General features: G+C 40.7%; 1 protein-coding gene across 2 annotated transcripts; it reads left to right on the forward strand.

Moving 5' to 3' along the window:
- ano5b (anoctamin 5b) lies at window positions 1-26,585 on the forward strand. Of its 2 annotated transcripts, XM_037246832.1 has the most exons (21): window positions 1-293; window positions 5,255-5,299; window positions 12,061-12,125; window positions 14,789-14,896; window positions 18,368-18,436; window positions 18,623-18,907; window positions 18,994-19,113; window positions 19,260-19,375; window positions 19,475-19,609; window positions 19,742-19,847; window positions 20,015-20,075; window positions 20,838-20,989; window positions 21,087-21,161; window positions 21,245-21,470; window positions 21,564-21,742; window positions 21,847-21,944; window positions 23,297-23,427; window positions 23,564-23,769; window positions 23,900-24,087; window positions 24,802-24,907; window positions 25,013-26,585. In XM_037246832.1, exons 1-21 carry the CDS (start codon window positions 218-220, stop codon window positions 25,235-25,237), a joined length of 2,772 nt encoding a protein of 923 aa, XP_037102727.1. In that variant the 5' UTR covers window positions 1-217; the 3' UTR covers window positions 25,238-26,585. The 2 variants fall into 2 exon arrangements, with proteins under 2 accessions (XP_037102727.1, XP_037102728.1); XM_037246833.1 differs by lacking the exon at window positions 5,255-5,299.
- The last annotated feature ends 903 nt before the right edge of the window (window positions 26,586-27,488 follow it).

Below are 27,488 nucleotides of genomic sequence, written 5' to 3' on the forward strand. Positions count from 1 at the left end.
TTATGAGTACCTTCATTACTCAGGCAGCGTCTGGGAGCAAGGAAGGGATCACTTACATCTCTCCTCTTTTCAAACGTGCTAAAAATGCCTGCCGCCTTCTTTTATTGACGGTGTGCGTGCATGGTGGAGGCTTGGTCGAGCCAACAGTGCCTCAGTGGCATCACCGGTCCGTGGCTTCCCGTCACAGCCGCTGTGACTGAACACACGGTTGGCCGCAATGAGGAGAATAACGGGCAAGGCGAGGGATGAAACTTTGATCGAGCTGCAGGGCACCGGAGACGTTCACACGGGAGGTAGGCCCATTTGGTTTTGCATCCTTGTCGGTTCTGCTTTTCTTTTAGTTTATCATTGATTTATGTCAAGAAAGTATGCCATATCCACATCAAAGCTATTTTTCCATTAATAAGTCAACCGTAGATAAACATGAAAGCCGACTTCATAACGTTAGCGTAAAACAGTCAGATAAAAAACAAGTCAAAACTTCCAATTACTTTGTAGGAATTCCAGTGCAAACATATTAACATAGCCGTGCAAGTGTACTTTGTGCTTTCTCTGATCAGCTCAGCTTCTATTGATCTTATGCAAATGGTCTGAAAATGTACTGGACTTGCAACTAAGACTGTTTCTATTTTTATTGTTGGTTCAACGTGTGTCATTTCAAAACATACAGTGGGGTGACCCTCAAAGGTGTTTCCATAACTAAAACGGTGTTTTTACAGAGATTGATCATTAGATAAGACAATGTACATCAAACTGGAGAAAATTTTATTTTTGCCATTCATATTTAATAAGATACTTCTTCAGTGACGGTCAAGTCGTCAGTGTCTTTACCAGACCCTAAACCACTTTCATTGTGGCCTGAAACCATAAGGGACATTTTACTCGGTATGCTTTCAGATGTTGGCTCATCGAAGATTAATTGCTTTACCATTATTTTGCCCTAATGGTCCTTGTATTGTTTCACTCTCTTCATTATGTCCCTTATACTAAGTACCTGCCTAAGTAAGATTACCTTCTAAGCATTCGCAAATAATAACACATATGTACCCATATATGTTCACATTGAACTGTTATGACCATGGAAGAGCAGTACAGTGATCCCTCGCTACTTCGCGTTTCGTTTATCGCGGCTTCACTACATCGCGGATTTTTTTTCCAAATTAAAAAAAAAACATTTAAAAGTCAAAATAAAAATTCTAAATTGAGGAAACGTGTCTAACCTCTAGGACAATGTAGTATTGTTCCAAATGTTCGTTTACATTCCTTTAGAAGTCCGTTTTCGCGTGTTAGCACGATCGTGAATGTTTTCAACAAGCAATTGCAACAAAAACTTAAAATAAATGTCAGAGGTCCAATCAAATGTGCTTAGCTGGACTAATCCATCAATACGTAGATGGAATAGTGTACCTGGGCTCCAACGTAAACAACAATGCTCTAAATCCCTAATTTTTCATGACGAAATAAGGACGCAAATCATTGGGATCAAATGCCAGAATGGTTCAAAATTTGTAGCTTTGCCTTTTCCGATGTCACAAATCACAGACTGGAGCAATTGAGCAATATCTTGACCATCCAAACCATGTTAAAACCTTGTGATCTCGTTCAACGCTGAAGTGTTATTTTTAGTTTTGATGGTTTAACCTCATGACTGGATTTGTTGCATATTGTTAACTACTGTATCTGGACTGGCAGGCGGAACAAATAGTAGTGAGGCGCATCCAAAATTTGCTGATTCGATTGCAATAAATATAGACATCAACTTGTTTCCAACACTAAATTGCATTTATTGAGTGCTTAACAAAGAGGTGTGTGTTTACATCAGGTCTGCGGTGGGTTGATAGACTGCACTTGTGCCGTGGCATTGTTGAGGCGCTTATCAGAGCAGACCTTCAGCCACATTTGAAAGGGGAGGAAGATGTCTGTCCTCACGTTCCTCTGGCTCTGTTTTGACTGTGGTACCTTGTTCACAGCTGCCCAAACATGGATTTACAGGCTTGACTGACAGACTAATGTATTTTTTAGTACAGTGAAACTTTTAATGTTGAACACGGTCTATTCTGTAATGCTAACTCGGAATCTGTGTTTGGGGAGACATTGACTCAAAGCAACTTATTCCTTAGGAAATAATGTCAACTTAATCAATCCATTTCATAGTATTACGTTTCCATGATAGAACCTCTATTAGCTATTCGGGCAATGTTTTTTGTTTTCTCTTGCATATTGAAACATGTTCTTTTTGCCAACACTAGCTGGGTTTCCATTACAATTTTTCGCAAAATAAAAGCAATATTTCCGCAATTTCAATGAGGTGGATTTGCTACCCGTAGGCGTTTCCATTTGATAGAGTTTGACTTCTGAAGCGTAATTCTTGTAACGTTTCGTCTCAGAAGATTTCGTAATTCTCGTGAAATCCTTTCATGAGACTTGTGACGGGATGAAATCGTTGACAGGTAAACTGGTATGTCCACACATGGAATTTATCCCTTCATGGTGGCGGCCGGCCTGGGCCTGGCCGGGGATCACCCTCTGCCATAACGCTCAGACCGGTATGCTTCCCCCGGCCGGCTCTGGGTCATCCTGGAAAGGAGTGGGGCCTCGGTGGGACGGCGAGGGCTCGGGTTTCAGTCTCTGTCGCACCACGGCACTCTACAGCGCTCCCCTGACAGGACCTCGCCGCTACCCTCGGGGCTGCGGCACAGTGCTCGCTGAGCCCTCGACTCAGAAGGGGCCCCTTCGGCACTGGTGTGACCTGCTCTCAGTGCAACCCGGATGGGGACCGGCTCATTAGCATGTGTCAGTGGTCCGTGGCAATGTTCGTGTTGAGATGGTCCGGATCGGCAGAGTTGCCCCGGAAACCCCTGTTCCCTCTGGTTCCGTCCAACCAGCGCTCGTCACTATGGTTGCTGGAGGGGCTGAAGTCCTCGGTTTCACCCTTTGAACACGACTGAGCGGGGTCAGATGACTATAGTGGAAATGCGAAAAATGGTTTCATTACACTTGTGCAATATACTTCCATTTTGACACATCTCAAAAACCACCTCATGAGAGCGTTTGAACTTATTTGCAACATTTGAGTGTTTTTAATTTCTATTTCTACTACCAGTTTGATAATGTGCATTTGTATTTTGCGCAGTCCTTAGGACAAGAATAAGACACCTGCTTTAGATACTTATTCTACTGAATTGTTAACATTGCCTGTGCAGTTTGAATTCTTTTTTTGTGTCTATTTGGTCTAGTCTGTAGAAATTCGAATTATACTACGACAGAGAGTTTCGACAGGTTGTACTCGACAGGCCAATTTCTCTTGGCAGAGTCAACCTGAGCGTAGCCTCACTATCAGCACTTCATGAATAATGAAAATAAAGGAAAGAACATAGATTTTACAATTGTTTTACCATTGCCTTGAATTCATAACATCAAGTAATTTAAAAAAATAAAATAAAACTAAATAGAATAAGTATAAAATATGAATTTAAAATATAAAATAAAACTAAATATTAGTATAAGTATAAAACAGGACAAGCTGATATATGCTGTCTACTATGCAGATGTAATATTAAAAAAAAAAAAATCTGATAGACATACTTATTAGATACAACTTTACTCAGTGAAATGTTGATTAGCAGACGCAAAGAAGCAGTAAACTTTTATCTGTCTATTTATTTAAATGTTCCCCCAAAATTTTAATCCCCCCTTCTGGAGGCGACATTGGCATCCGTACCATTTCCTTTTATTGCTAAATAGTTATTTGTCTATTTATTGGAGGCTGAAACAGTGACAAACGCTGCCTCTCTTGGGAATTGCTCTCCCTCAGTCATAATACATCTACTTTTATAAAATCCCTTCGCTTTTAAGGGTTCTTCAAAGCTATTATTGATTTCTATTTGGATGCTTCCTTCAAAGCTGATCTCACTCTCCTATCTGCATCCAGATGAAGTCATCACCCAGTTGGAGTAGAAACAGAGCCAATGAGTTGCCATGGAAACTGACCCTGTAATTGTATTACCCATGTGATGAAGGCACGATACTAAATCACACATAAAAAGCCAACTCTTTCTTCTCAGTCCTACATGCTGCACTCATTCATCTTTGAAATAACATGCTCAGAACCTTGCTATATGATTATATGAGCCTCGGTCACTCTCCCTGCAGATGCATTGAACTGAGGAAAACGAATAAATACTATGTCAGCAAATAATTTTGAAATGATAATTCATTTGTGGAAAGGCAGGATGAAGACTTCCTAAATGTGATTATAATAGAACCTAATCTGCATCTCCAGGCGTTCCTTGGAAACAGTTGTAGACTTCATGCATATCATGTCTGCAACCACGACTGACATGCTATTTCGACTCTTGTAACTTGTGTCTTGCAAAGATAAGACTCTGTCTTTTCTTTCTTGAACATGGATTCTTGGATTAGGGAGTCACGCGCATTTTGTCAAGGAAACCTCTGACTGATTAAAGAAAATTATACTTTATTCCTTGTGAAAATGCTTTGTGAGCACTGCGAGTGCATTTTAACCACTTTACCTTGTTTTTTTCGCTCTACATTGAAATAACATCATTTAGGCTTCTTCATAGATGCATCATTGAAATTTTCAACAAAAACTCATCAGCAATTTGTTCAAAGATCTCAATACTTTTATTTTACGCTTGAACACTCGGATCATTCATTGCTCGTTCAGATGCATTTAAAGTTCCGTGCTAACCTTACTAACCTCATACATGTGCTACTATAATGTAACGTGTGAATTTCTTGCACATCTGTCATCTTTACTTAGAGGAAGTTAAATCTGTTCCGAATAGTATTACTTCCCCTGTTTTGTTATTACACAATGCCAAGCTGTGGTTGTTCAAGTGGCAGACAACTCCTGTCTAAATTTAAAAATGAAGCAGCTACACATGAGCTGCTATGGGTGCTACAGACTCCCACACAGCCTACCTAAATCTTCCCAAATGAGCATCATGAAATGAATTATACGTTATACTCAAGATATTGACTGTACTCTGTTTGGTTGAGTCTGGGGCTCTCTCCTTTTCAAGTTGAATTGTTTTGGTTCTTTCCAGCAACTTTAATACGATTCCTGTCGGCGAGAAAACACTGCAGAACAACATTCTGTCTTTCTTCTTTAATTTATCCAAACTGAGGCATTATTAAAAACAAGACCGATGTTCACCAGCATTTACAAACACGCTTGTTTACTCCCCACTGACAGCATGAGAACACTAATGCGTATATCTGCTCCCTTAAGATGGTCCCGCTGTGCTGACTGCATTCAGGATCAACCTGCACACAGGTACGGGCAGATCCGAGGCTTAATGTGATGCCTGTCTGTCCGTCCTTTCATTACTTTCCTCCCCTTGTCTCATTTCATATATTTGTCCCCATGACGGCAAGCTGTGCTTAGTAGTTTAGCATAACTCTGCTTCTGTGTGGCTGTTATTTCTGCACTGGTATGTGTGCTAATCACACCCAGAAGGGTCTTTGCCTCTTTGCTGTTTCAGCCTCCATATTGGCCCTCAACTGCAGGTTGTACAGTGTGCTGTGTTCATGGCTGCACAGAAATGCATGTACATGTGCTGTTTTCAGGCATGATAACATGAATAATGAGGCGATACATGTTTTTCAACCATCAGAGAATTTGTTAGTGTTGACGCTAACAAATGTGCTCGTTCCTCCATTCACAGCATTTGTTCAAAAGCTGACTTATGTATTCCACACTGAGAGACATGGAAGCTGTGACCAGGGATTGACGGTGCTAACACCTTTATTATAATACCATATTTTCCGCACTATAAGGCGCACCTAAAAACCTCAAATTTTCTCAAAAGCCGACAGTGCGCCTCATAATCCGGTGCGCCTTGTATATGGACCAATATTGAGCCACTACAGCAGGCGTGTCCAAATATATGGATTTATATATGGACAAAGTTTTAAAATGGGCCATTCATTGAAGGTGCGCCTTATATATGGACAAAGTTTTAAAATGGGCCATTCATTGAAGGTGCGCCTTATAGTGCGGAAAATACGGTACCCTTTTATGTAACGCCATTCCATACCATAGTGACTAAAAGTGGTTATTGTTGAAATTTTCTATCACGCATATAAACACTGCACAAAACTGCTTCCAGTCTCATAACACAAATTCTGGTGATGTGGTTTGGTTTGGACCCCTGGTCACTGCGGTAATGACGCCGCTTTATAAATTATATTACTTATTAATGCTGTTGTAACCATGACTGACTTTTTAAAACAACACCCAAAACAATTACTTGTGAATATGCATTATCATAAAGTAGATGTGGATGTTACAAAATACAATAAATGTACATAAACTATTATCAAATATTTCATAAATACTGCCCAACCCTGTGTTAATTTCCCCTGCATAAAACCATTAGTCTTGTTTTGAAACTTGTATTAATATTAGATTTGGTGCTTTGAAAGAACTGTGAAGAATGGGGTTGTTGACTTCCCAACGGTGCAGATTTCCTGGCCAGAGGCAATCAGCATACAAATGAAACTTTAATCAAGTTATGTTTTTTTTATTCAGGCAAAGATCTTGAAAGAGAAAATGTGCAATCACTTTCTTCGCCAACTTCTATGATTACCAAAGTGGGCATGTGAGATGTTGGCCTGTGTGCTTTCCCCCAGGAACATAACATGGGACGCGCTGTCTCAGGCTCGCGGTCGGATATCAATGATGGGTCTGAGACGCAGTGTTTCTATACCATTTCAATAAAGCTCTGTCATTTATATCATAATAACATTGGTCAACTGAGATAAATTACTTGTTTCCAAATGATTCAGTTCTGTTGCATACTTTGGTTTTCATACATAAAAGACAAGACAAACCATTGATAATATAAAATGAGAATACTCTCCATACTATATGCAGAATCAAATGTGTGCAAAATCAGAAAGAATAGACTGCAGCATTACAAAACTGTATACATACTGCACCTGGATATGAGTGAATGAATAAATAATAGATAAAATGTTATGGATGGGCTATTTAGAGCAGCAGCAGAAAGCATGGAGCTGAGGTTCTAGTCCATTACCCATCTGGAATAAAGAAGACTGTTATTGAATAAATGCATGGATGGATTATTGTAATGGTGTCCTGCGTTGGGTTATGGAAAATTTCCACCACAGATGATAAGGTTTACTTTCCCACGGAATACCCCAGCTGTTTTTATCAGCCTGTCCAATTTCCTCTTGTCAGCAGCTGGAATGCTGCTGCCCCAACAGCCTGAATTGAGTCATAGAAGGTGGGAGGGCTCCCTCAGAATGGAGTTTCTGCTGTGGCCTGTTCCAGTGCCTGTCTAATTTATTGTTGAAGTGACCTCTAGTGTGTCTTTTTATGTCCTTTCCCTGTATGCCTACCTACGTCGAAGGAGTGCTGCAGGTATATATGTAAATGCTTAATAGATGGGCAGCAATGCCTAGGTATGCTTTTATTTTGAAGTTGTTTTGCGAAGCGTGCCGTGGCATAACAGCGGACTTTCCTTCTCTTCCAGATTTCATTTAATAGCACTTTTGCTACGACGTCTTGAAATAAAATCCAATCGCTAATCAAGTGCGCTAAAAAATTACTTATCACGGTGAGACTATTGTTGGGCGCCCGATGCCATCTTTTAGCGGCGGCTCCAGCTTTAGCTGCTCGGTGCCAAAGCAGTGATAAAAATCTCCTTGTTATTTTTACCAACTGAAAAACAAAGATGTGATTTATAAATGAGTACGTTTTTTTGCAAGTACCTCAAATTTGTGGTGCATTTTGAACTCCCAACCAAATGGACATTAATATTTATGGTGTGTAGCTCTTTGCCTCACACTTCTAGAGCTGACAGCCTTATTAAACCTGGTTTCACCTTGAGGGAATTCCACTGATTCTCCACATCATTCCATTCTGCCTTAATAACAAGACTGAGAACTCAGTCTGGAAAAACATTAGCCATCTGACATATGTATGTTTGGCTTTTGCTGACAGCAGCCTTATAAAACATGAATAAAAATAAAATTCCAACTGAGCAGATAACATTCTCTATGGTAAGATTTGAAACAGAAGTTGTGAACTTTATTAATACCCCACCCTAGAGAAAGAACTGTACAAATTGCTCATTAAAAAACTGCTGCGACAAAGTATCACAAAAACAAGACTTGTCGTTTGTGCCTCGTATTTTGTTTGCAATTGTGTGTTGCATCCTAATTAACCACCTAGGACAAGTTCATTTATCAGGATCCTATGGACCAGAGACTCAGTTGTTACATCTCTAGCTTCATAATCTCTCGACCATTAGTACAGAAGAGTTCCAATTTGAATTTCACACAAGATAAAATAGAACAAATCTCATTTTGTTAATCTAAAAACAATTTTGTGACCTTATTGAGATCACAACAATCTCCAGTGAAGGCTTTATTCCACCAAGCCAAATACTAGTGGAAGTAAAAATTTAAGAAATGTTTCTGTTAAAAACAGTTCTGTCCACCTGAAAAAGAAATATACTGTATTATTATCACGTCTCGTCTCGCTGTTTCCGTCGAATCGTTCTGTTAAGTCTCTGTTAGTCTGTCTCTGTTAAGTCTCTGTTAGGTCTCTGTTAGCCGGTCCTGTTTGTCAGTCCTGTTGTCCCGTCCTGTTAGTTCCTGCCGATTAGTCCTATCATGCTCTCCTGCTTGTTTGTTCCCCTCACCCTCTCCTCCACCACCCTTTTCCCTTCAATAAACCCCTGTCCAAGCTGCATTTGGTCGCCCTGCTCCATTTCGCCCGTGACAATTATCCAGATTTTTAAAACCGTTTGCCCATCTCTCCATAATGTCTGACATGCTTTCAGTAGCATAAGATCAAGAATAACATATCATATTAAACAGAATTATCCTCCTTATCTGAAAACTGGAGAATTGTATATGCCAATTATGAGAAGTTATTGCAATATTACCTCATGCTGATCTTTGCCACCACTGGTGCTTTGGCTTAAGAGCGTGGCCCATAACATTTCGACATAATTCTCCTTCACTGACGTGTGGTGGAGAAACTTGCGAGTATTGTGTAAATCCTTCATGTTCTGTCACTACATTCAGAACCGCTCTCTTGCAGACACATGTCCAGAAAATATTAGTTGAGTAATTTCACACTTGATGGGTGAGCAAGTACTCGAGCTGAGGGACCCAAATATTTGCTGCCTGAGACCAAGTAAAACATCTTTGTATTTCTGAACTAATGTTGGATTAGAATTTCTTGGCCTTAATTACATAGTATTTTTTTTTCTTTGAAACTGTTTATCAACATGATTATTGACATTTTGAAATGACCCTAGTCTTCTGTATAGTTGCCCCCTCCGTGGAAGGAGCTACACTGCTGGCCCTTTGCTCCTATTTGCTCAACCCAGATAACTGTCTGTGTACATGTCACGTGAGCTCATAAAAGGAAAAAAAAATCTACCGCAGTCAAAAATAGAACTTCAGCTACAGAGCTGACACTTCTTCCCATGATCCCAGTGACGTGTTGTTGTTTGTCCTCAGGGATTCTTCTGCTCTTATTGACGACACATTTCTATTCCTCTAGTGTCTTCATAGATATTACACAGAAAGACCCTTTTCTATTGGCCCCCAATGCTGTCTGACATCTTTTTATCCAATCAGACGCTGCTGCCTGAAGAAGGCAGAGGATTGTCCTTTGCAGGCTGAGTTCGCGTGGGACTTGTGGCCACTGCAGATACGCATTTGCTCAGCCCCTCCCCCTCGCCGTCTTCATGCACGTTCCAACCTCCCCCACAGGAAGTGCCGTGTTCCCAGCATTCAAGAATAAAAGAGGGCGGCAGACAGCAAGCAGCAGTGCCTGCCACGCTGGCCTGCTGGAATGCAGTGTGTCATTGTAGTGCAGACAGACAGGAGCACGTGTTGCATTCATTCCTTATCACAACGTCTGAGCATCCCTATATTGTCTCCTCACCAGAATTATGAATGTTATTTATAGACCTAGTTAGGTTGGCAGAGAGGCATGTGCAGCCATCTTAACCAGGTGGTAACTCTTAAAGTAGATTTCACCAAAGTTGAGAGCAGCTGTTGTTTAAATAGAGTGGAAAGGCAGTTAGAGATCACATGGCTCCACAGAGTTGAAGTATATGCACATGTTGATTTGTTCATATATTGAATACATTCCCTGCTTTACAAATAATTACAGTGAATGCATGCTTTTTTTGGGCAATTCGTTCCAGTCTTAATATAGTCCTTTAAAAACATACACGCACGCGTACACACACACACACACACACACACACACACACACACACACACACACACAATCTTTTTAGACAATCGGTCTCAAACTTAAGGCCCGGGGGCCAGATACGGCCCACCACATCATATTATGTGGCCCGCAAAGACAAATTTTGCATCAACTTTGTGTCATTACTAAAATTAGAAATTGTCTTCACGTTTTCAAAACAGAAATATTGCTAGCAATTTTTATTACCATTCATCTTTTTAAACATTTTGAACAGTTTTGACTAGTCTCTGATTTCAAAACTAGTTATTCATCAGTTAGCCGTGTAGCCTATACTGTAAATAATATAATGGGTTGACTGTCATAATGGCCCTCCAAGAGAAACTATGACTACAATGCCCGCGACAAATATGAGTTTGACACCCTTGTTTTAGAGTATTCCTTACTATTAATAGCAATAATGCGAGTTGTACTTTGAATACAGACTATTGACCCAATCGTTTTCATTCTTGTACAAAGCTTTGAACTTTGTGTGTTCGAGGAGTAATACATGTAAAATATTGTGGATAGGAGCTCTTGATGAGTCAGTGGCCTCTGCTTTGAGGGATTAAAGGATTCCTGAAATGTTTGAAACAACCGTGTGCCTTTGCACTCTGCACATTATTTTAAGACATAACATTTGTTGTTTTCAGACATGCACTCTGTTTCCTTAAAACCCGCCTCAAAATCCATTTTTATTCCCTGACACAGCTCAAGCCTCTGCACTTGTTTTCAGAGGCGTAGCCAAGCCGGGGCGAGCCGGGGTGGCGCCCCGGTTAGGACTCCCTGCGCCCCGGTTGAAAAAAATCGAGCTTTTTCGATTCTTCATTTTCATGCCGTTTTTTTCTTTCGGTCTTGCGCGAATGTGCTTGCGCTATTCTATGTGCGCGATGTTATCCATTCACCGTTTGCCTCCCGGACCCGGATGTTGTTTTAGCGATCAGCGAACGGCGTGGGTGATGTTCGATTTTTTTTCCTGTGGGCGTGCGCCCCTACTGGAAAAATTCCTGGCTACGCCTCTGCTTGTTTTAGTGTTTTATTTATTTTTATTGTTTTAATCGTTGTTGTTTTTTTAAATGCTGCTACGTTTAACTGTCTTTAATTCAATTTGTAGTTATTTACAACACTTTTTACAACACTGTATTTAGTTCAATTTGTAGTTATTTACAACACTTTTTCAGCTGCCATCACTCTTAAAGTACTATATAAATACATTTGAGTTGAGATGAGTCACATTTTTATGATGGCTTGTGCATCTATATCAAGATAATGTATGTAACGGCCACAGAGATGCACAGTCCAAATTAGGGATGGGCGAGTATCTGATAACGGTATCAGCAGCCCTAAGGAAAATTGCTAGATTAAATATATAGGTCTTTATTTGAAATTATCTGACTTTTGAGGGGAAATTTGAAGAATAAAAATACTAGTGTTATCGGGACTTGGTTTCGTTATTGGTGACTAAGCGATCAATACTCGTACTGTGTAAAAAGTGGTATCAAACATCCCTAGTCCTAATGGACAATGGTGTTATTTATCATTAGTGCAAATCTTCACAGTAATCTTAATTTTGCAATTAAGGAATTGAAATACAAATATTATTTGATTTTAGTAATACTTCTTTTTATTTTTCCAATTTTTCCTTATCAATTAGTAGTCTTGCGGGTGGCTTTTGTGTGGTAGATGTATAAAGACTACAATGAATCCAAAAAAGTCATTCATTCAGTTTCATGATGTGGTCAATGAAAAAGCCAGATTTACACAATACTGAAAACTACCTTTTTATTCCATAGATGAAAATGGTGGAACTGATGTTAATTCCTTATCGGAGAGAACAACCCTGCCGGGACACACTGAGGTAAGACGTAGTACATATACATCATCAATTCCTTTCCCACTGATGGTATGCAGCTCAGAACACTAGTGCATTTTTTTTTCATGAGCTGGACACCACTGAGTAATTGTGAGATTTGGGGCCTTATTTTTTCAGAGTTGACTATAATGTGGATCAAATTACAATTCAAGCAAATATACATCATTATGTGGTCTTAACATTCAGCTTAGGAGCACTGAATGATAGTCATCAAAGTAGTCATTTTGATATGGTCACATAATTTGCTGTGTCATTTTTTTGACAGCAATTTAGCTGTATAAGAGTACTGGAAGAATACACAGAATAGCCTATTTGTCACAATGAGGGGTTTTACTTGTTCAGTGTGCTTGTGCAGCAGATGCTTGATGGCCTTTGACTGACTCGCCGCTCTCATTGCTGAATCACAAGACTTCAGTTATTCAAAGAGTTCTTGTCATTCTCGAACAAGAGGAAACTAAATATTGATGCTCTGGTGGGAGCCAGCTGCGATGATACATCTTGACTGAAAAGCCTGGTTATTTGACTTCAACCCTCTAATGGAACATTTAATCAGTGCTACTCGGTCAACGATTTTGATGCTCAGGCACTATATCCAGTTAACTTCCACTTGTAGCTTAATATCACTCATACAAGAAGGCGTGTACGTTGGGTGTGGTGCTCTGATAAACACGGTGGGTGGGTTTTTTAAAACTACCTTAACAGTTGCTCCCCCAGTTATGATATTAACTCCATGTATGGACTTTTACGCTTGCTTTTTCATTCCCCTCTAACCATATAGCGAATGTTTATTCTAATAATATGTTGAGCACTGGACTGCAATATATTTAGGACTCTTTCGTGCAGTTGTGTTACATCATGAGATGTTTGGTTAAGTGCAGAAAGGTTTGCACTTACGCTAATAAAAACAGCACTGCAACAAGATGTAGAAATTGTCAAATGCTATCAAACTAGCCAAAATGCTGGGTAAAACAATAATGGCTTCAGTTTATTAGCAGCATAGGGATGACATCATGCTGTCATGCATTTGTGTGAAACACACATTTCTGTGATTGCAAAGGTCTTCGTGTACTTTAATAATGTAAATAATAATAAATATTACTAATGTAAATATTCTGTTAAGAGAAATATTTACTCATGATATCTTAGTATATGAATTAATTGGAACAAGAGAAAGTAGGGAGGAATGAGAAATGCCCAACCATTATTTTTTTCTGAGGTTTCATGTACATTCTTGTATGTCAGAGCAATTGCCAAATGTGCCCCCAGGGACTGTGAGCATTAAACAGGAGTTGATAATGTGCAGAGCAACCTTATCAGACACAACAAGAGAGGTATCCTGGCTGGTCCACCAATATAGACCACTAAAGTAGGTTATCAGAGGTTAGTCAGAGAGCCACTGTGCTGTCTAAATGACGTTGAAGTTGTTACTTGCAGTAATTTAATTACAGTAATTTCTTTACATATTGTTAATGTCATTTTCTTTGTTTCCCTTCTCGGTTCCCTTTTAACTACAAAGCAATCAACTTTTCAAATCATGTTCCTACTGCGTGCGTGGATGGAGTTTTCTTTCTCAAGTATTTTTGGAGACGTGTCGGTGGTGCCACCTGATGACGGTGCTTGGTTGACGTGTTCGTCCGATGACTCGGACTGGTATTAACGCGCGTCTGAGGTTAGCCCCCCACCCGCCCAACTCCGGCTCGGGGTTCTGTTTTTGGGACGTCAGGAGCCGTCCCTTGAAGGGGGGGGGGGTTCTGTCACATGCCTGCGTCACCTGACTCCAGCCACGCCCCCCAATCAAGCTAATCACCAGCACCTACCACGGCTCGTTGGGCCCGCTCTATTTAAACTCAGTGAATCAAAGCAGCGGTTGTCAGTTCGTCTCCTTACCCTGCCCGTGATGCCACTGCGCACTGACCGAACGATTCCCGTTGTCGGACTCGCTTGTGTTCCGACCCGACCCGATTCGCCTTGCTCGCTGCTTGTCCTGTCCTGACTACTCACCTGTACTTGACCCTGTTCTGGTCGCCGCCTTCCTCGACCACCCACCTACCTGCCTCTGACTACGTGCTGCGCTCTTCTGCTCAGCCAGACCGGCAGTCCAGTCTTCCCCTTTCCCCTGTTCAATAAAGGTTCGTGCTACATTTGGTCGCCCCGTCTCTGTTCCTGACGTGCTGGTAGAAATGGATGTTTGCACAGTTGTGCGAGTGACCACAGCTGACTTGATTCCCAAAGCTATTGAACCTCTTATTCCTTTTAAGTTCAGTGCAGGAGAAACTCTTGGTCTACTTGGCAGCAGCTGGAGTCCATGCAGGACAAAGGGCATTTATGAGGAACTGCAAGAAAATCACTTGCGCATGATGTAAAGTTGGCTGGCTGCTGTGACATTGCCTTCCACCCCCCATTATGCGTTAACGTGTGAAAATCCCGTCACCCCCACCCTACACATACATTCATAGTTGTGGTCAGGGCGGTATTTCAAAATTGTATTAAAGATCATGAAATGAAGAAGCGTCAGTTTTTACGCCGAGCACATGTACACCCTCTACAAAAACAGAGCTCTGTGTTTTGGAGTAAAATTTATTTTTTGTTAGTTCCCCATCATGGTAAATGATAACTAACATTTTCCTTTCCTGTCGTTCATCTCATAGACAGAGAAACTGCAACCAAACAAAGACACAGTATTCTTCAGGGATGGAGTGCGAAGAATCGACTTTGTTCTGTCTTATGTGGATGACAAAGATGGAGAGAAAAAACAGGTAACAAAGTTGACTTTCATGCTGTAATTTTACTAAACTGGCACATCAGATGAAGTAGACTGACTTTTGGATGTTAACCTTCACAGGGCCACAATCTGCCCGTTAAATCGCTGCATCAAAATCCGGCAAATTTGACCTTATCCCATCCCAGATTTGTACTTTACACAAAGGCCAGCAAACCAGGAAAAAGCTGTAAAAATGTGGGCTTAGATAGACTGGAAAGAGGCTAGCAAAATAACAAATTGCCGTCAGTTGATGACTCATCATTTTACTGTGACAGTGTAGTAGTGTTAGTTTTGTTACACAATCCAGAAAAGGAACACCTGATGACAACAGGAATAGAAAGTGATGACAGTAATCCCTTTTTCATTGACTTAAAAATTTAGACTATGATCAAATTTCTTGACACTCAGCTGTGAATACTACAGATCAATAATAGATACCGTAATTTTCGGACTATAAGTCGCGGTTTTTTTCATAGTTTGGGTGGGGGGGCGACTTATACTCAGGAGCGACTTATATGTGTTTTTTTTTTTTCAAAAAATTTCAAAAAAAAATTTCAAAAAAAAAAAAAATGAAACCGCGATAAACGAACCGCAATGTAGCAAGGGATTACTGTAATTTGAATTTCAAGTGACGACAGCAGCGCGAAACCATCTGCGTCACTCCAATTCATTAAATCCATCAATCGTCCTTTGTCAACAATGCGTGCGCGCCGCTGACGGCTTTTGCACTTAAAAATATTCCACAGGCCCATATAACGATATATAAATTATATATCAAATAACTATTATATAAGCAATAATGTTATCAAACCATCTGTGCACTCTAAATCATTAAATCCATCGATCAAATTCCTCGTCCTTTGTCAACATCGCCGCGCGTGCGCCCTGACGCCAGCCTCGTCGTTATTCCACAGATTTACTATATAACTATATTGTAGCGTTAACAAAGTTCAAGGAAAGACGTGGGTTTGGTAAACGGCTCTTTATTTAACAAAACAAACTTACAGGCGTGTGGCGGCGTGGACGTCCAGCCACGGAAGTGGACGAGAGCTCCATACGATAGGACCGGGCGTGCGTAGAAGCATTGTCCGAGCACCATCCACCGTCCTCGGACAGCCAGCCGGCTGAGCGCCGGCCCTCGACTTCCATCCACGGAGCTGAAAGGCAGCTCGGTAGAGTAGGACCGGGCGTGCGTAAAAGCATTGTCCGAGCACCATCCACCGTCCCTGGACAGCCACCCGGCCGAGCGCCGGCGCCCGACTTCAATCCACGAAAGTGAAAGTAAGCTGGACGAGTGACGCGCGACAGCAGCGCGACGCGACGTCGCGCGTCAGCAGCGCGACGGTTGTTTACATAAAGGACAAAGATCGACTCGTCCAGCTTTCTTTCACTTTCGTGGATTGAAGTCGGGTGCCGGCGCTCGGCCGGGTGGCTGTCCAGGGACGGTGGATGGTGCTCGGACAATGCTTTTACGCACGCCCGGTCCTACTCTACCGAGCTGCCTTTCAGCTCCGTGGATGGAAGTCGAGGGCCGGCGCTCAGCCGGCTGGCTGTCCGAGGACGGTGGATGGTGCTCGGACAATGCTTCTACGCACGCCCGGTCCTATCGTATGGAGCTCTCGTCCACTTCCGTGGCTGGACGTCCACGCCGCCACACGCCTGTAAGTTTGTTTTGTTAAATAAAGAGCCGTTTACCAAACCCACGTCTTTCCTTGAACTTTGTTAACGCTACAATATAGTTATATAGTAGATCTGTGGAATAACGACGAGGCTGACGTCAGGGCGCACGCACGGCGATGTTGACAAAGGACGAGGAATTTGATCGATGGATTTAATGATTTAGAGTGCACAGATGGTTTGATAACATTATTGCTTATATAATAGTTATTTGATATATAATTTATATATCGTTATATGGGCCTGTGGAATATTTTTAAGTGCAAGAGCCGTCAGCGGCGCGCACGCATTGTTGACAAAGGACGATTGATGGATTTAATGAATTGGAGTGACGCAGATGGTTTTATTAACGTGTTATTTATGTAATAGTTTTTTGAATAACTCTGAATTTTACGTCAGGGCCGTTCTCAGCTCTTAGTTTGTGTTTATGTCACGTTAGCATAGCTATCGTTTAGCCTGTTGTTGCTCGTTCATGACTGTTCTTGGTGTTGGATTTTGTCGAATAAATTGCCCCCCAAAATGCGACTTATACTCCGGAGCGACTTATATATGTTTTTTTTCACTTTTTTGGGCATTTTATGGCTGGTGCGACTTATACTCCGGTGCGACTTATAGTCCGAAAATTACGGTAGTTGTTTAAAACCAAAAATGAGATCATGTGCAGAAATCTGTTACAAAGAGAGCCTGGAGCCTTACATTAATCAACACAATGTTATCAAGTCTTGTAACATTTTTCTATTTTCTTTTGTTATCCGGACCTGAAGTGTTTTCAAGAAATGTAACAAAGTACAAATTAAGAATCAGGAGACATCTTATTTGGACAGTGCTTCCAGCAACTGAGGCTGTTTAATACGCTGTGTCGCTATTAGCAACAACTTCTCAACTTTACTAGTTGCTGCTTGAAGGCCTGAGTCCAACAAATTTGTTGTTTGCACTTGCACCACCCCCCACCTAGTTCTCAGAGTGCTGTGTGTGTAGATTACAGAAGTAGGCACTGGCACTTCAATGCGCTGCGAGCCTCAACCGATTGTTTAAAACGTGCATGAGATAATAATTATATATTTAAATATTTATTGTCGGACAATAATGAACAACTGCTTTTCTTTCAACTGCGCCTATATCCTCTTTTTAATTTTTGGATCTTTATGGCGTTACCAAACACATGACGGTGGTGAAGATCCATTTTGTGATAACATTCACTGGGTGGGCAGAAGCAAAACCCCAAATGAATAATAATGTTGCTCCTTAACTGCTGGATGTGAAACTAAGCAAATTGAAATCTTGCTTAGTCATCAGTTTGAGTCATGTTAACTTGTTTTTGCTGCCCCCCAGGGGAGTAAGTATTAATCAAGTCTTGTTTAACTGATGTGATCACTAGGGCTACCTCCAGCTTTTATTATTACTACTAGATATAAATATATTTTTCTAATCACTGTTATATTCTTATATTGGCTGCAACATGCAGTCGTTGTTAAACTGGAATTGGAATGGGTGTGAGGTCCGCTCAAAGTTTTAATAGCACTCACCAAATCTACTGTCAACAATTGTCCTACTGTATTTTTTTAAAGGTTTTTTGTATCCCACCACGGCTGTCTAACGTCTTACTTCCTTTTTTATTATTAAATACAATTGCTGAAGTTGTAATTACCGAATGAAAAAAAAGCTTGAAGATCAAATTCAAGCACAGGCACAAAGATGCTAGACAAAGGAGAAAAGAAAAATGTGGTTAGTTAAGTGCCCCTTCTGCTTTCATTCTTGTGATCAGTGTGATGTGTGTGTTTGCCCTTAGGAGAGGAGGAGGGAGTTTGAGGCCAACCTTGAGAAAGCAGGACTGGAATTGGAGACAGAAGACAAATCCGTAAGGGACCACAACACAGAACACTTGCGCCACCTAGAGGACGATATGGAGTGACACCAAATCTTAGTGGCAAAAGACTTAAAGGGGAGGCTCACGATAAACATGCCACCGCCAATTTGATGGATTAGCCACGGATTTGTTTATGAGGTGCAGAACAAACTCTCTTCCTTCATCTTCTTTTACCAGGACTCTAAAGACCAGAAGACATACTTCTTAAAGATCCATGCTCCATGGGATGTTCTGGCCACCTACGCTGACGTCTTGAAGATCAAGGTTCCTTTCAAAGCCAGTGATATCCCTCACGGCCGGGATGTTCCTCTGGAGTGGCTGTCACATCCTTTCCGCTTGCCAGAACACATAATGCACCCTCAACCTGACTATTTTACTTACCCCTTTGACAAAGGCAAGACTGACTTCTTTCTCATTAACGACAAGGACACCTTCTTCCCACCATCCACAAGGAACAGAATTGTGAGTTCTTTTCGAGTGTTATATATTTGCATAAATAGTTAATGGCTTTGCTTTGAATGACTTGGTTTGAATCTTCTTTTCCTCAGGTGTTCTACATCTTAGCTCGATGTCCTTATTATAAAAATGGACAAGAAGACAGAGACAAGACAGGAATCAAGCGCTTACTCAGCAATGGGACGTACACAGCAGCATTCCCACTTCATGATGTAAGCCATGATGAAAAAAACGTACATGGGCAGATAATTTTTTGTTAAATGTTTTGAATATTAAGCAGTTTAATACTCAGAGAACTTTAACCAACTGTCCATATTATTGCCATCTTCATTTCCCTGTACATTTCTTTTTCTTTCAGTGCCGTTACTGGAAGAGAGCAAGAAATGCGGAATGTGAGAGTGAGCGGTTCAATTTGTACTCGCACTGGGCCAGGTTTCTCTGCTTTTACAAGGAACAGCCACTTAACCTCATCAGGTATAAGAATGGAATAGAACAGTTTGATAATGTTTACATTTGATTTTGAACTAACCCCATGAAGTCAGACGAGTTGTTGAAATGAAACTGTGCTCTCAGGAAATACTACGGGGAAAAGATCGGGATTTACTTTGCGTGGCTGGGATTCTACACAGAGATGTTATTCTTTGCTGCTGTCATGGGCTTTATATGTTTCACCTACGGAGTGTTTAGCTATGACGACAACATATCCAGGTTGGTTGGAGAAAAACAAAGTACATTCATGCTTTTAAAACCTTTTAAAACTCACAGCGGAATCCAAATCACATAGTAAATACTGACACTCTGTTGTGGAATTTCTTTGACCTTTCCTTTCTCTTCCATTAGCAAAGAAATTTGTGATGCTAATATCGGGGGCAGGATTGTGATGTGTCCATTGTGTGACAAAAAGTGCTCTTTCTGGAAGCTCAACTCGACGTGCCTCTCATCCTGGGTAACTAACTAACTTCTTTTGACAGCTGCTATTTCATGATAATTGACAGTGTGCGAGGAATTAAATATAACCTGCTGAGTCGGCACCATACCGCCATGTCGCTGCTCATTTTGTCATTTCCTGTATTGCTCTAATGAACTGATCCCATTTCATGTTTTTACTTCCAGCAATCCCACCTGTTTGACAATGAGGGAACTGTGTTCTTTGCCATATTCATGGGGATTTGGGGTGAGTAACGCACAATGCCGCGCTAATTGTGTCCAGCTAACCTCAATCTGACCACAACCCTCCCTCCTTCACTGTCAAAGTCTTTCATACTTAGTCATCTAACTAGCTCACATGCTTTTTATGGACAGATCAACTTGCCAGTACGATTATGTTATACTACTGGGTTTTCTGTCTATTGGAGCATACTGCAGGCTTTGGATAGTCTGGAAGGCCTTACAAGGGGCTTTATAAGGATTATGTTTTGAAAATATGTGATATAAGCTACAGCATTAGATACTAAGTCTTAGATATGATTTTGACTTATGATTTCAGGTTTTGGGTGAAATTTTAGGATAAAGCAGCAAAATTCACAGCATGTGGTTGACGAACCAATCATTGACCATCGTCCTCGTTTTCATCTAATTTTGAAATCACGAGACCAAAACAACACCTAGCAACTGATGAAACCACAACAACTGTTTGACACAGCAATATGTTCAGATTTCAGATATCAGGTTTGGCCACTGAGCTTACTGTGTCATCAGTAGATTGAAGAATCACAGAATGGCATAGAAGTAGACATATTGGAAATATTGCTTCATTGATCCAAATCCTTCTGTGTATTTTGCTGTTTAGTGGCTTGTTGGAGAGCTGCAAGTTAAAAAAAAAAAAAAAAAAAAAAAGTACTGAAACATTAAACATTTGGACATTTGTCTATGAAAAGGTCATTTGGTGACAAGAGTGAAAAACACCTTACTTCTTTTCTGCAAACACGCTTTACAGTAACTCTCTTTTTGGAGTTCTGGAAGCGTCGTCAAGCCCGGTTGGAGTACGAGTGGGACTTGGTGGACTTTGAAGAGGAACAGCAACAGCTTCAAATTCGTCCCGAGTTTGAAATTAGATGTACAAACAGGAGACTCAACAAGATCACTCAGGTACACCAATAGCTTCGTTCATTTCCATGACAACAGTTATACACAAGCCAATGCTATCAACACACAGTGTATTAATCAAATACAAATTCTCAACCAGGAAATGGAACCATTTCTTCCTGTCACCAGCAAGTGTGCTCGCTTCTGCCTGTCTGGGGCCACTGTCCTCTTCTGGGTATTTGGATGTTTGATGTAAACAATGACCCAGGCCTCATCACACTCGCCCAGCAGCAGTTTGTGTTTGTGTGTTCTTTGCAGATCTCGCTGATCCTGGCCTGCATTATTGGGGTCATAGCGTACAGACTGGCTGTGTATGCTGCCTTTGCGAGTATCATTAAGGACCCCATGAGGAAGATTCAGGTGGTGGGCAGGTTCATAACACCGCAACTGGCCACCTCTGCGACCGCCTCTTGCATCAACTTTGTCCTCATCATGATCCTCAATTTCTTTTATGAGAGGGTGGCTATCTGGATTACTGATATGGGTACAATAACCTCATCATAGTGCCTAAACATTATATATTTGATATTGCTGATATTTATAATGTTGTCTCTGATCATGTGGTTCCTTCCTCCAGAGATCCCAAAGACCCATCTGGAATACGAGAACAGGCTCACCATGAAAATGTTTCTCTTCCAGTTTGTCAACTATTACTCGTCTTGCTTCTACGTGGCTTTCTTTAAGGGCAAATTTGTGGGTTTTCCCGGTGCATACTCATACATGTTTGGCAAGTGGAGCAAATTGAGGAATGAAGAGGTGTGCATATCTGACTTTGTAAACAAAAAGCAGTTTTTTTTAATAAAATCCCTTCAATCTGTTTTTTCCAAATGCCTCGCTTAACGAGCTTCTTGCTGTTTTAGTGTGACCCCGGAGGCTGTCTCATAGAGCTGACTACACAGTTGGTGATCGTCATGGCTGGAAAACAACTGTGGGGGAACATCCAGGAAGCCCTGCTGCCGTGAGTTTATGAAATCTGAATTCTATACTTGGTTTTCCCCCACATTGTATTGTCAGCCTGTTTTCCCCACATTGTATTGTCAGCCAAATTTTCACAGACGACTCATGTGGTCCTTGAAGGCTACCTCGTGCCCGCAGGCCCAATAGTGACCCCTGGTATTCAAGAACAAAAATCAAAATGTATTATTAAATACTTTTTAGGCTGAATTTACATGGTAGGGCCAAGTGGCCAATTCAAATTTTATGTCTGCGCCTGCGCCATGTTCTTTTGCCATTCATGCCATGATGCATATCTGATACTGTATGCAACTTAAACCTGAGAGAAAATAATCAGAATTGTGTCAGCTGAAAAAATGATGGTGTAAATCAAGACTGAGCATTAATTCATTTGTGAAGACATTGTTTTGAACGAGAGCTCAAGTGTCTATAGATAAGTGACGCAACATAGTTGACTTTGCTGGGGTCAGAGGTCACATTGGCAAATGTTTATAATACTTTTTAAAATCAACAAACTGGATAGCTTGTTGTTTTTTTTGTTTTTTTTTTTTAAGTGGTTGCACCCTCTGCCTTGTTTTGTCCCACGTGAGCTGTCTTGATGCTCACACTTTCTCATTTAAATGACAGTGCGTTTGCTGCACGTACTTTACTTCCATGCTCTGTGTTAGGGTGGTGCTCACTCTAACTTATTTTGCGAGAACCACACGGGAGACAAGTAAGTCCTTTTAGACACCTGCAGGTGGAGAGTCCATTCGTCGCTGTGCTTACAGCGATGATCGAATGAGGTCTGACTCAGGCCTCTTGCAGGAGCATTTTTATTGAGAGAAACAGGGTGGGGATGAGTTGAGAGTGGACAGGATGGGGTTGAAGCCCCTGGCCTGCTGACCAAAGCATAGCAGGGGAGGGGGTCTTTTACGACGTTGTGTAAACAAAGCAACTTTGATTGCTTCCTCTGCAGCTAGTCAATCAGTTCAAAAGATCTTAGCACTTTGTTCTACTACTTTTGTTAAGACAGGACAAGCTAGGTAAATTATTACAGGTTACATTCCAACATAATCATACGATGAAGATAATCTGTAAACCCTAACACTCTGGACAGCCACATAAAATGAGTTTGACACCAGTGCATTAGCAGGACAACTGTCTGTATGTCATCTTTAATATTTTTTTAGATGAATCTATAAAAATATTGTTTCCAGAGATACTGTACAGCATGTTGTAAACCCAACAGTGAGCTCTATTTCTCTGTATTTTTCCCTTGGTAAGAAAACTACGAGACTAAGTATAATGCATCGGAGTTGTGAAAACCCCCAATGATAAACATATACCTTACTAACTATGGTTGGCTTTTGGCAGGTTGATGCGTAACTGGTGGAGTAGCAGAAAGGGGAGGCACCATCCTGAGAACCATTACAGCCGCTGGGAGCAGGACCACGTCCTGCAGAACTTCAGCCAGCTGGGATTGTTCTATGAATACCTGGAGATGGGTAAGATAGCTCAAGTAGTCTGCTCTTCTATTTGATATTTTTAAAATAATCATGCTGTCCTGGACTACTTGATATACATAACTTTGTATTTGTTTTCTCTGTTGTGTTTCTTTTCATTCTCTCTGGCTCCTCTCAGTGGTCCAGTTTGGTTTCATCACTCTATTTGTTGCATCTTTTCCTTTGGCTCCGCTTCTGGCTCTGTTCAATAACATTCTGGAAATTCGGGTGGACGCCTGGAAGTTCACCACTCAGTTCAGACGACCTGTGGCAGCCAAAGCCAGAAACATTGGAGCTTGGCAGGAGATTCTTAACGCGGTTGCCATATTGTCTGTTGTTACCAATGTGAGTTTGTGTCTCGCACTTAATTTGATACTTCATTTTGCTCCATAAACGGTGGAATGAATGCAATTTCCAATGTCTTTTTTCCACAATGTCTTTCAAACATTCTTGACAGTCTCGTGTGTGATTTCAGGCGTTCATCATGGCGTTCACCTCAGACATGATTCCTCGTATGGTCTACTTGTACGCGACTGGCAAAGGAGCCTCAATGAGGGGTTACGTGAACAATAGCTTGTCGGTATACAACATCTCACAGATCCCCTTCCGCAACATGCCGGAAGAACAGGATAACTGGTTGGATAATTCAACATCCACTTGCAGGTATTAAGCAAATTTAGTCGAGGGTTGTAGTAGTTAGCATGTCAGAGTCAAGAAGGTTCTGAACTAATCTTGGGCTCTCCGGTGTGGACTGGCTGGATTTCTCAAGGTACTCCCACATTCTAGAACATCTACTCTATATGTTAGGTTAATTCATCCATCACTTCTTATGCTGGTCCGGGGCTCGGTCATGGGTCATCAACAGCATAAGGAGAGAAACCCAGTCGTCCCTCTCTCCAGCCACCTGACGCAGCAGGATCCTGAAACATTCCCAAACAGAGAGTTGAAGATCACAACTTGATGAGGAGAAAAGAAGCACATCTAGAAAAATCATAGATGCAACAATGTGACCATGTCTAAATTCTGTCCTGAAAAGCTGTGAACAGAATCTGTGCAGCTTTGGTGTTGTCTGACAGTGACATCGGTTGTCCTGTGTTAATCAGTTTTTACATTTATTATTTTTTTTAAATGGTTATTCTTAATTGTCTATAGGTGTGAAGTTCTTTGTCCATATGCGCCCTGCAATTGGCTGGCACCTTGTTCAGTGCTCCCACCTAAAGTATGCAAGCATACGTTCTTGCCCATTCACAGAATGGAGACGTAATTTTTATAATTGTGACCACTAATATCGTTCTTTCGAGTTACTGATTTCCAATGTCAAAATGGCTGTTGTGAGTTATGTGCATACGTCTTCATAGATTTTTTGGGGTTTTACAGATACAGAGATTACCGTTACCCTCCGGGCCACTACAGGGAGTACGCTCACACCATGCAGTTCTGGCATATCCTGGCAGCCAAAATGGCCTTCATTATCACCATGGAAGTAAGACTTTAGCCTTTGTTCAAATAATTGTCAAAGAAGATTTGAATGTCGTGATGAGCTTCAATTGCTTTGAATTGCTTTCAATTGTTTACTCTCCCTCCGCAGCATGTAGTCTTTGTGGTGAAGTTCTTTGTGGCATGGATGATCCCTGATGTGCCTTCAGGCGTGAAGGCGCGATTTAAACGCGAACGCTACCTGATTCAGGAGTATCTGCATAACTATGAGGTGGAGAGACTCAAACTCCAGTTGAGTGCCAGCTTCATCACCGAGCCCCTTTCAGAAGAGTCCGCTGTGCCCACCAAGCATGAAGTGCTGTCCGAGTGCCTCTAGCTGCCACTTTACGTATCACAGTGGCCAAGCCAAAATTGGACTTTTGAGCTTGTTTAGTTACCTACTGATGATATCCATATGCAAGGGCTTTTGTGTTTAGGCAAAAACAATGCTGGCCTTGTTTCATGGGCATAATCGCCTGCTGTAATGGATTCCTATATTAGGATCTGAGCGGACATAGTGAAGAAAATCATTGCAATCAATATTTTGCATCCGCTTCTTAAATGCATGTGGTGTATCTGTGCCATAGAAAATATGAATGGTCGATGTGAAAATTAACAGCAATGAGCAAAACAGTTGTGCAATTCTCCATGTAATGCCTTCTTCCTTTCTGTAGCATTAGACCCTAATAAAAAGCTCTATGTATTTATGGATGTGCTTGATAACGTATATGACATTATAATACCCCTTTAAATAATTGTAATTGTAATATATGTCTCAGCATGTGGTACTTGTAAAGAGGGTATGAGATAAATGACTGGATTTGTCAGAAAAACTGTATGGTGTTTGGATAGTAGTAATAATGAAAATAAGTCGTGCAAATATGTGTTCTATGTATTTCAGGCTGTCTTATATCCATAAAGATATGGCAAAAAAATCACACTGATCCAAGAAATAAACATTACACTGCCTAGAAAAAGTATTCATACCGCTTAAATTTTTTCCCAATTCGTGAGCTTACAATTACATATGTGAATGTATTTTTTTTGTGATTGTATGCGATAGACAAACAAAGTAGCACATCATTGTGAAGGGGAACAAAATTGATATACAATTTTCCAAGTTAAAATAAGTTACTCTTAGTATAAAAAAAGAAGTAAGAAGAACGGCATTGTTGAATGACTGTATATCCAAAGAATGATGGCGCTATAAAGTATTGATTGGTAAGGGTAAAAACAAATGCTCACTGCATTTTTCAGATTTTTATTTACTTAAAATCTTGAAAACTATCATTTCCACTTCACTCTTATGTGCTACTTTGTATTGGGCAATCACTAAATCTCCATGGATAATATTAATGTGTTGTGGTTGTGAGGTGGCATAATGTAAAAAAAAAAATCAAGGGGTACAAATACTTTTTTATGGCACTGTAGCTAGGCTATAAGAAGATGCTTATGTTACCATATAGGTTTCTTTAAAACTATATAGAAAGAGATTTTTCAGCAGTGGTTAAGGTTTTTTGTTTTTTTACTTTGTCCCACTTGAGTTAAAGACCGAAATGAGGACCGACTGACACAATGGCAGAGACTATGGAATCCTGCAACTGTATTTCTATGTTGCTTTGGGACCAATTGTTATATTATCTCTGTCACTGCAGAATAAAAAAACGAAAACTTTTTTCCTGAAATGTGTGATGGAAGTTTATTCATTGTGTTTTCTGCACAAATAAAAATACCTTTTTTTTTCTTGTGAAATTAGTAGTTCTTTTATAATCTATTATTTTATTATTATTATATACTATTATTAGGTATCTTCTATTGATGCATATTATAGCTCAAAACTTCAAACATCAGCTCTCCCCATTCTTTTTTGCAGTATGAATTTGTTTTTTTCGCCACCTGGTTTCAACCAATAAAGATGCAGAAGAACACAACAGTTTTCGAAGAGCAAAGTGATCTGATTACAATTTTAAGGTTGGTGGTTCAAATCTTCGCTCTGGCCTGTGAGGTTTGGATGTACTGTTTGTGCCCCACATTACAAAAACATGCAGTATGCATGTAGGTTGATTGAAGACTTTAAATTGCCCATTTGAATGGTTTAAATGTGATCTCTGAGTGGCGATCAAGGCCTCAGCTGGATCAGTCTCCATGCAAACCAACACCCTCCCTACGACACTAATGAGGACAAGTAGTATTGAAACTGGATGGATGGATGGATGATGGATGGATGATGGATGGATGATGGATGGATGGATGGATTTGCAAGGACAATTTTATGCTACAAATCTGGCGATTAAACTATCACTCAGAAATGGTTATGCACTCTAATTTCTATTATACATTTATCATTGCACTTTTATGTATTATTATAAATCAACAATTATAGGTCAACAATTTTAAATTCGAAGAATAGGGACTGTGTCGTAACAAACCAATAACCTCGTTAGTGTTTACTGATGTTATTTTTATGGCCACCAGGTGGTGGTCTTTACCCATAAATGAAAATCTTCCGCCCCCGTCATGGCTCATATGTAGCCTCACAAACTATTACATATATGTCAATACTGAATTATCTGGCCAAATTAATATTG

This window comes from Syngnathus acus, chromosome 3, assembly GCF_901709675.1.
Source record: "Syngnathus acus chromosome 3, fSynAcu1.2, whole genome shotgun sequence".
NCBI classification, from domain to species: Eukaryota; Metazoa; Chordata; class Actinopteri; order Syngnathiformes; family Syngnathidae; genus Syngnathus; species Syngnathus acus.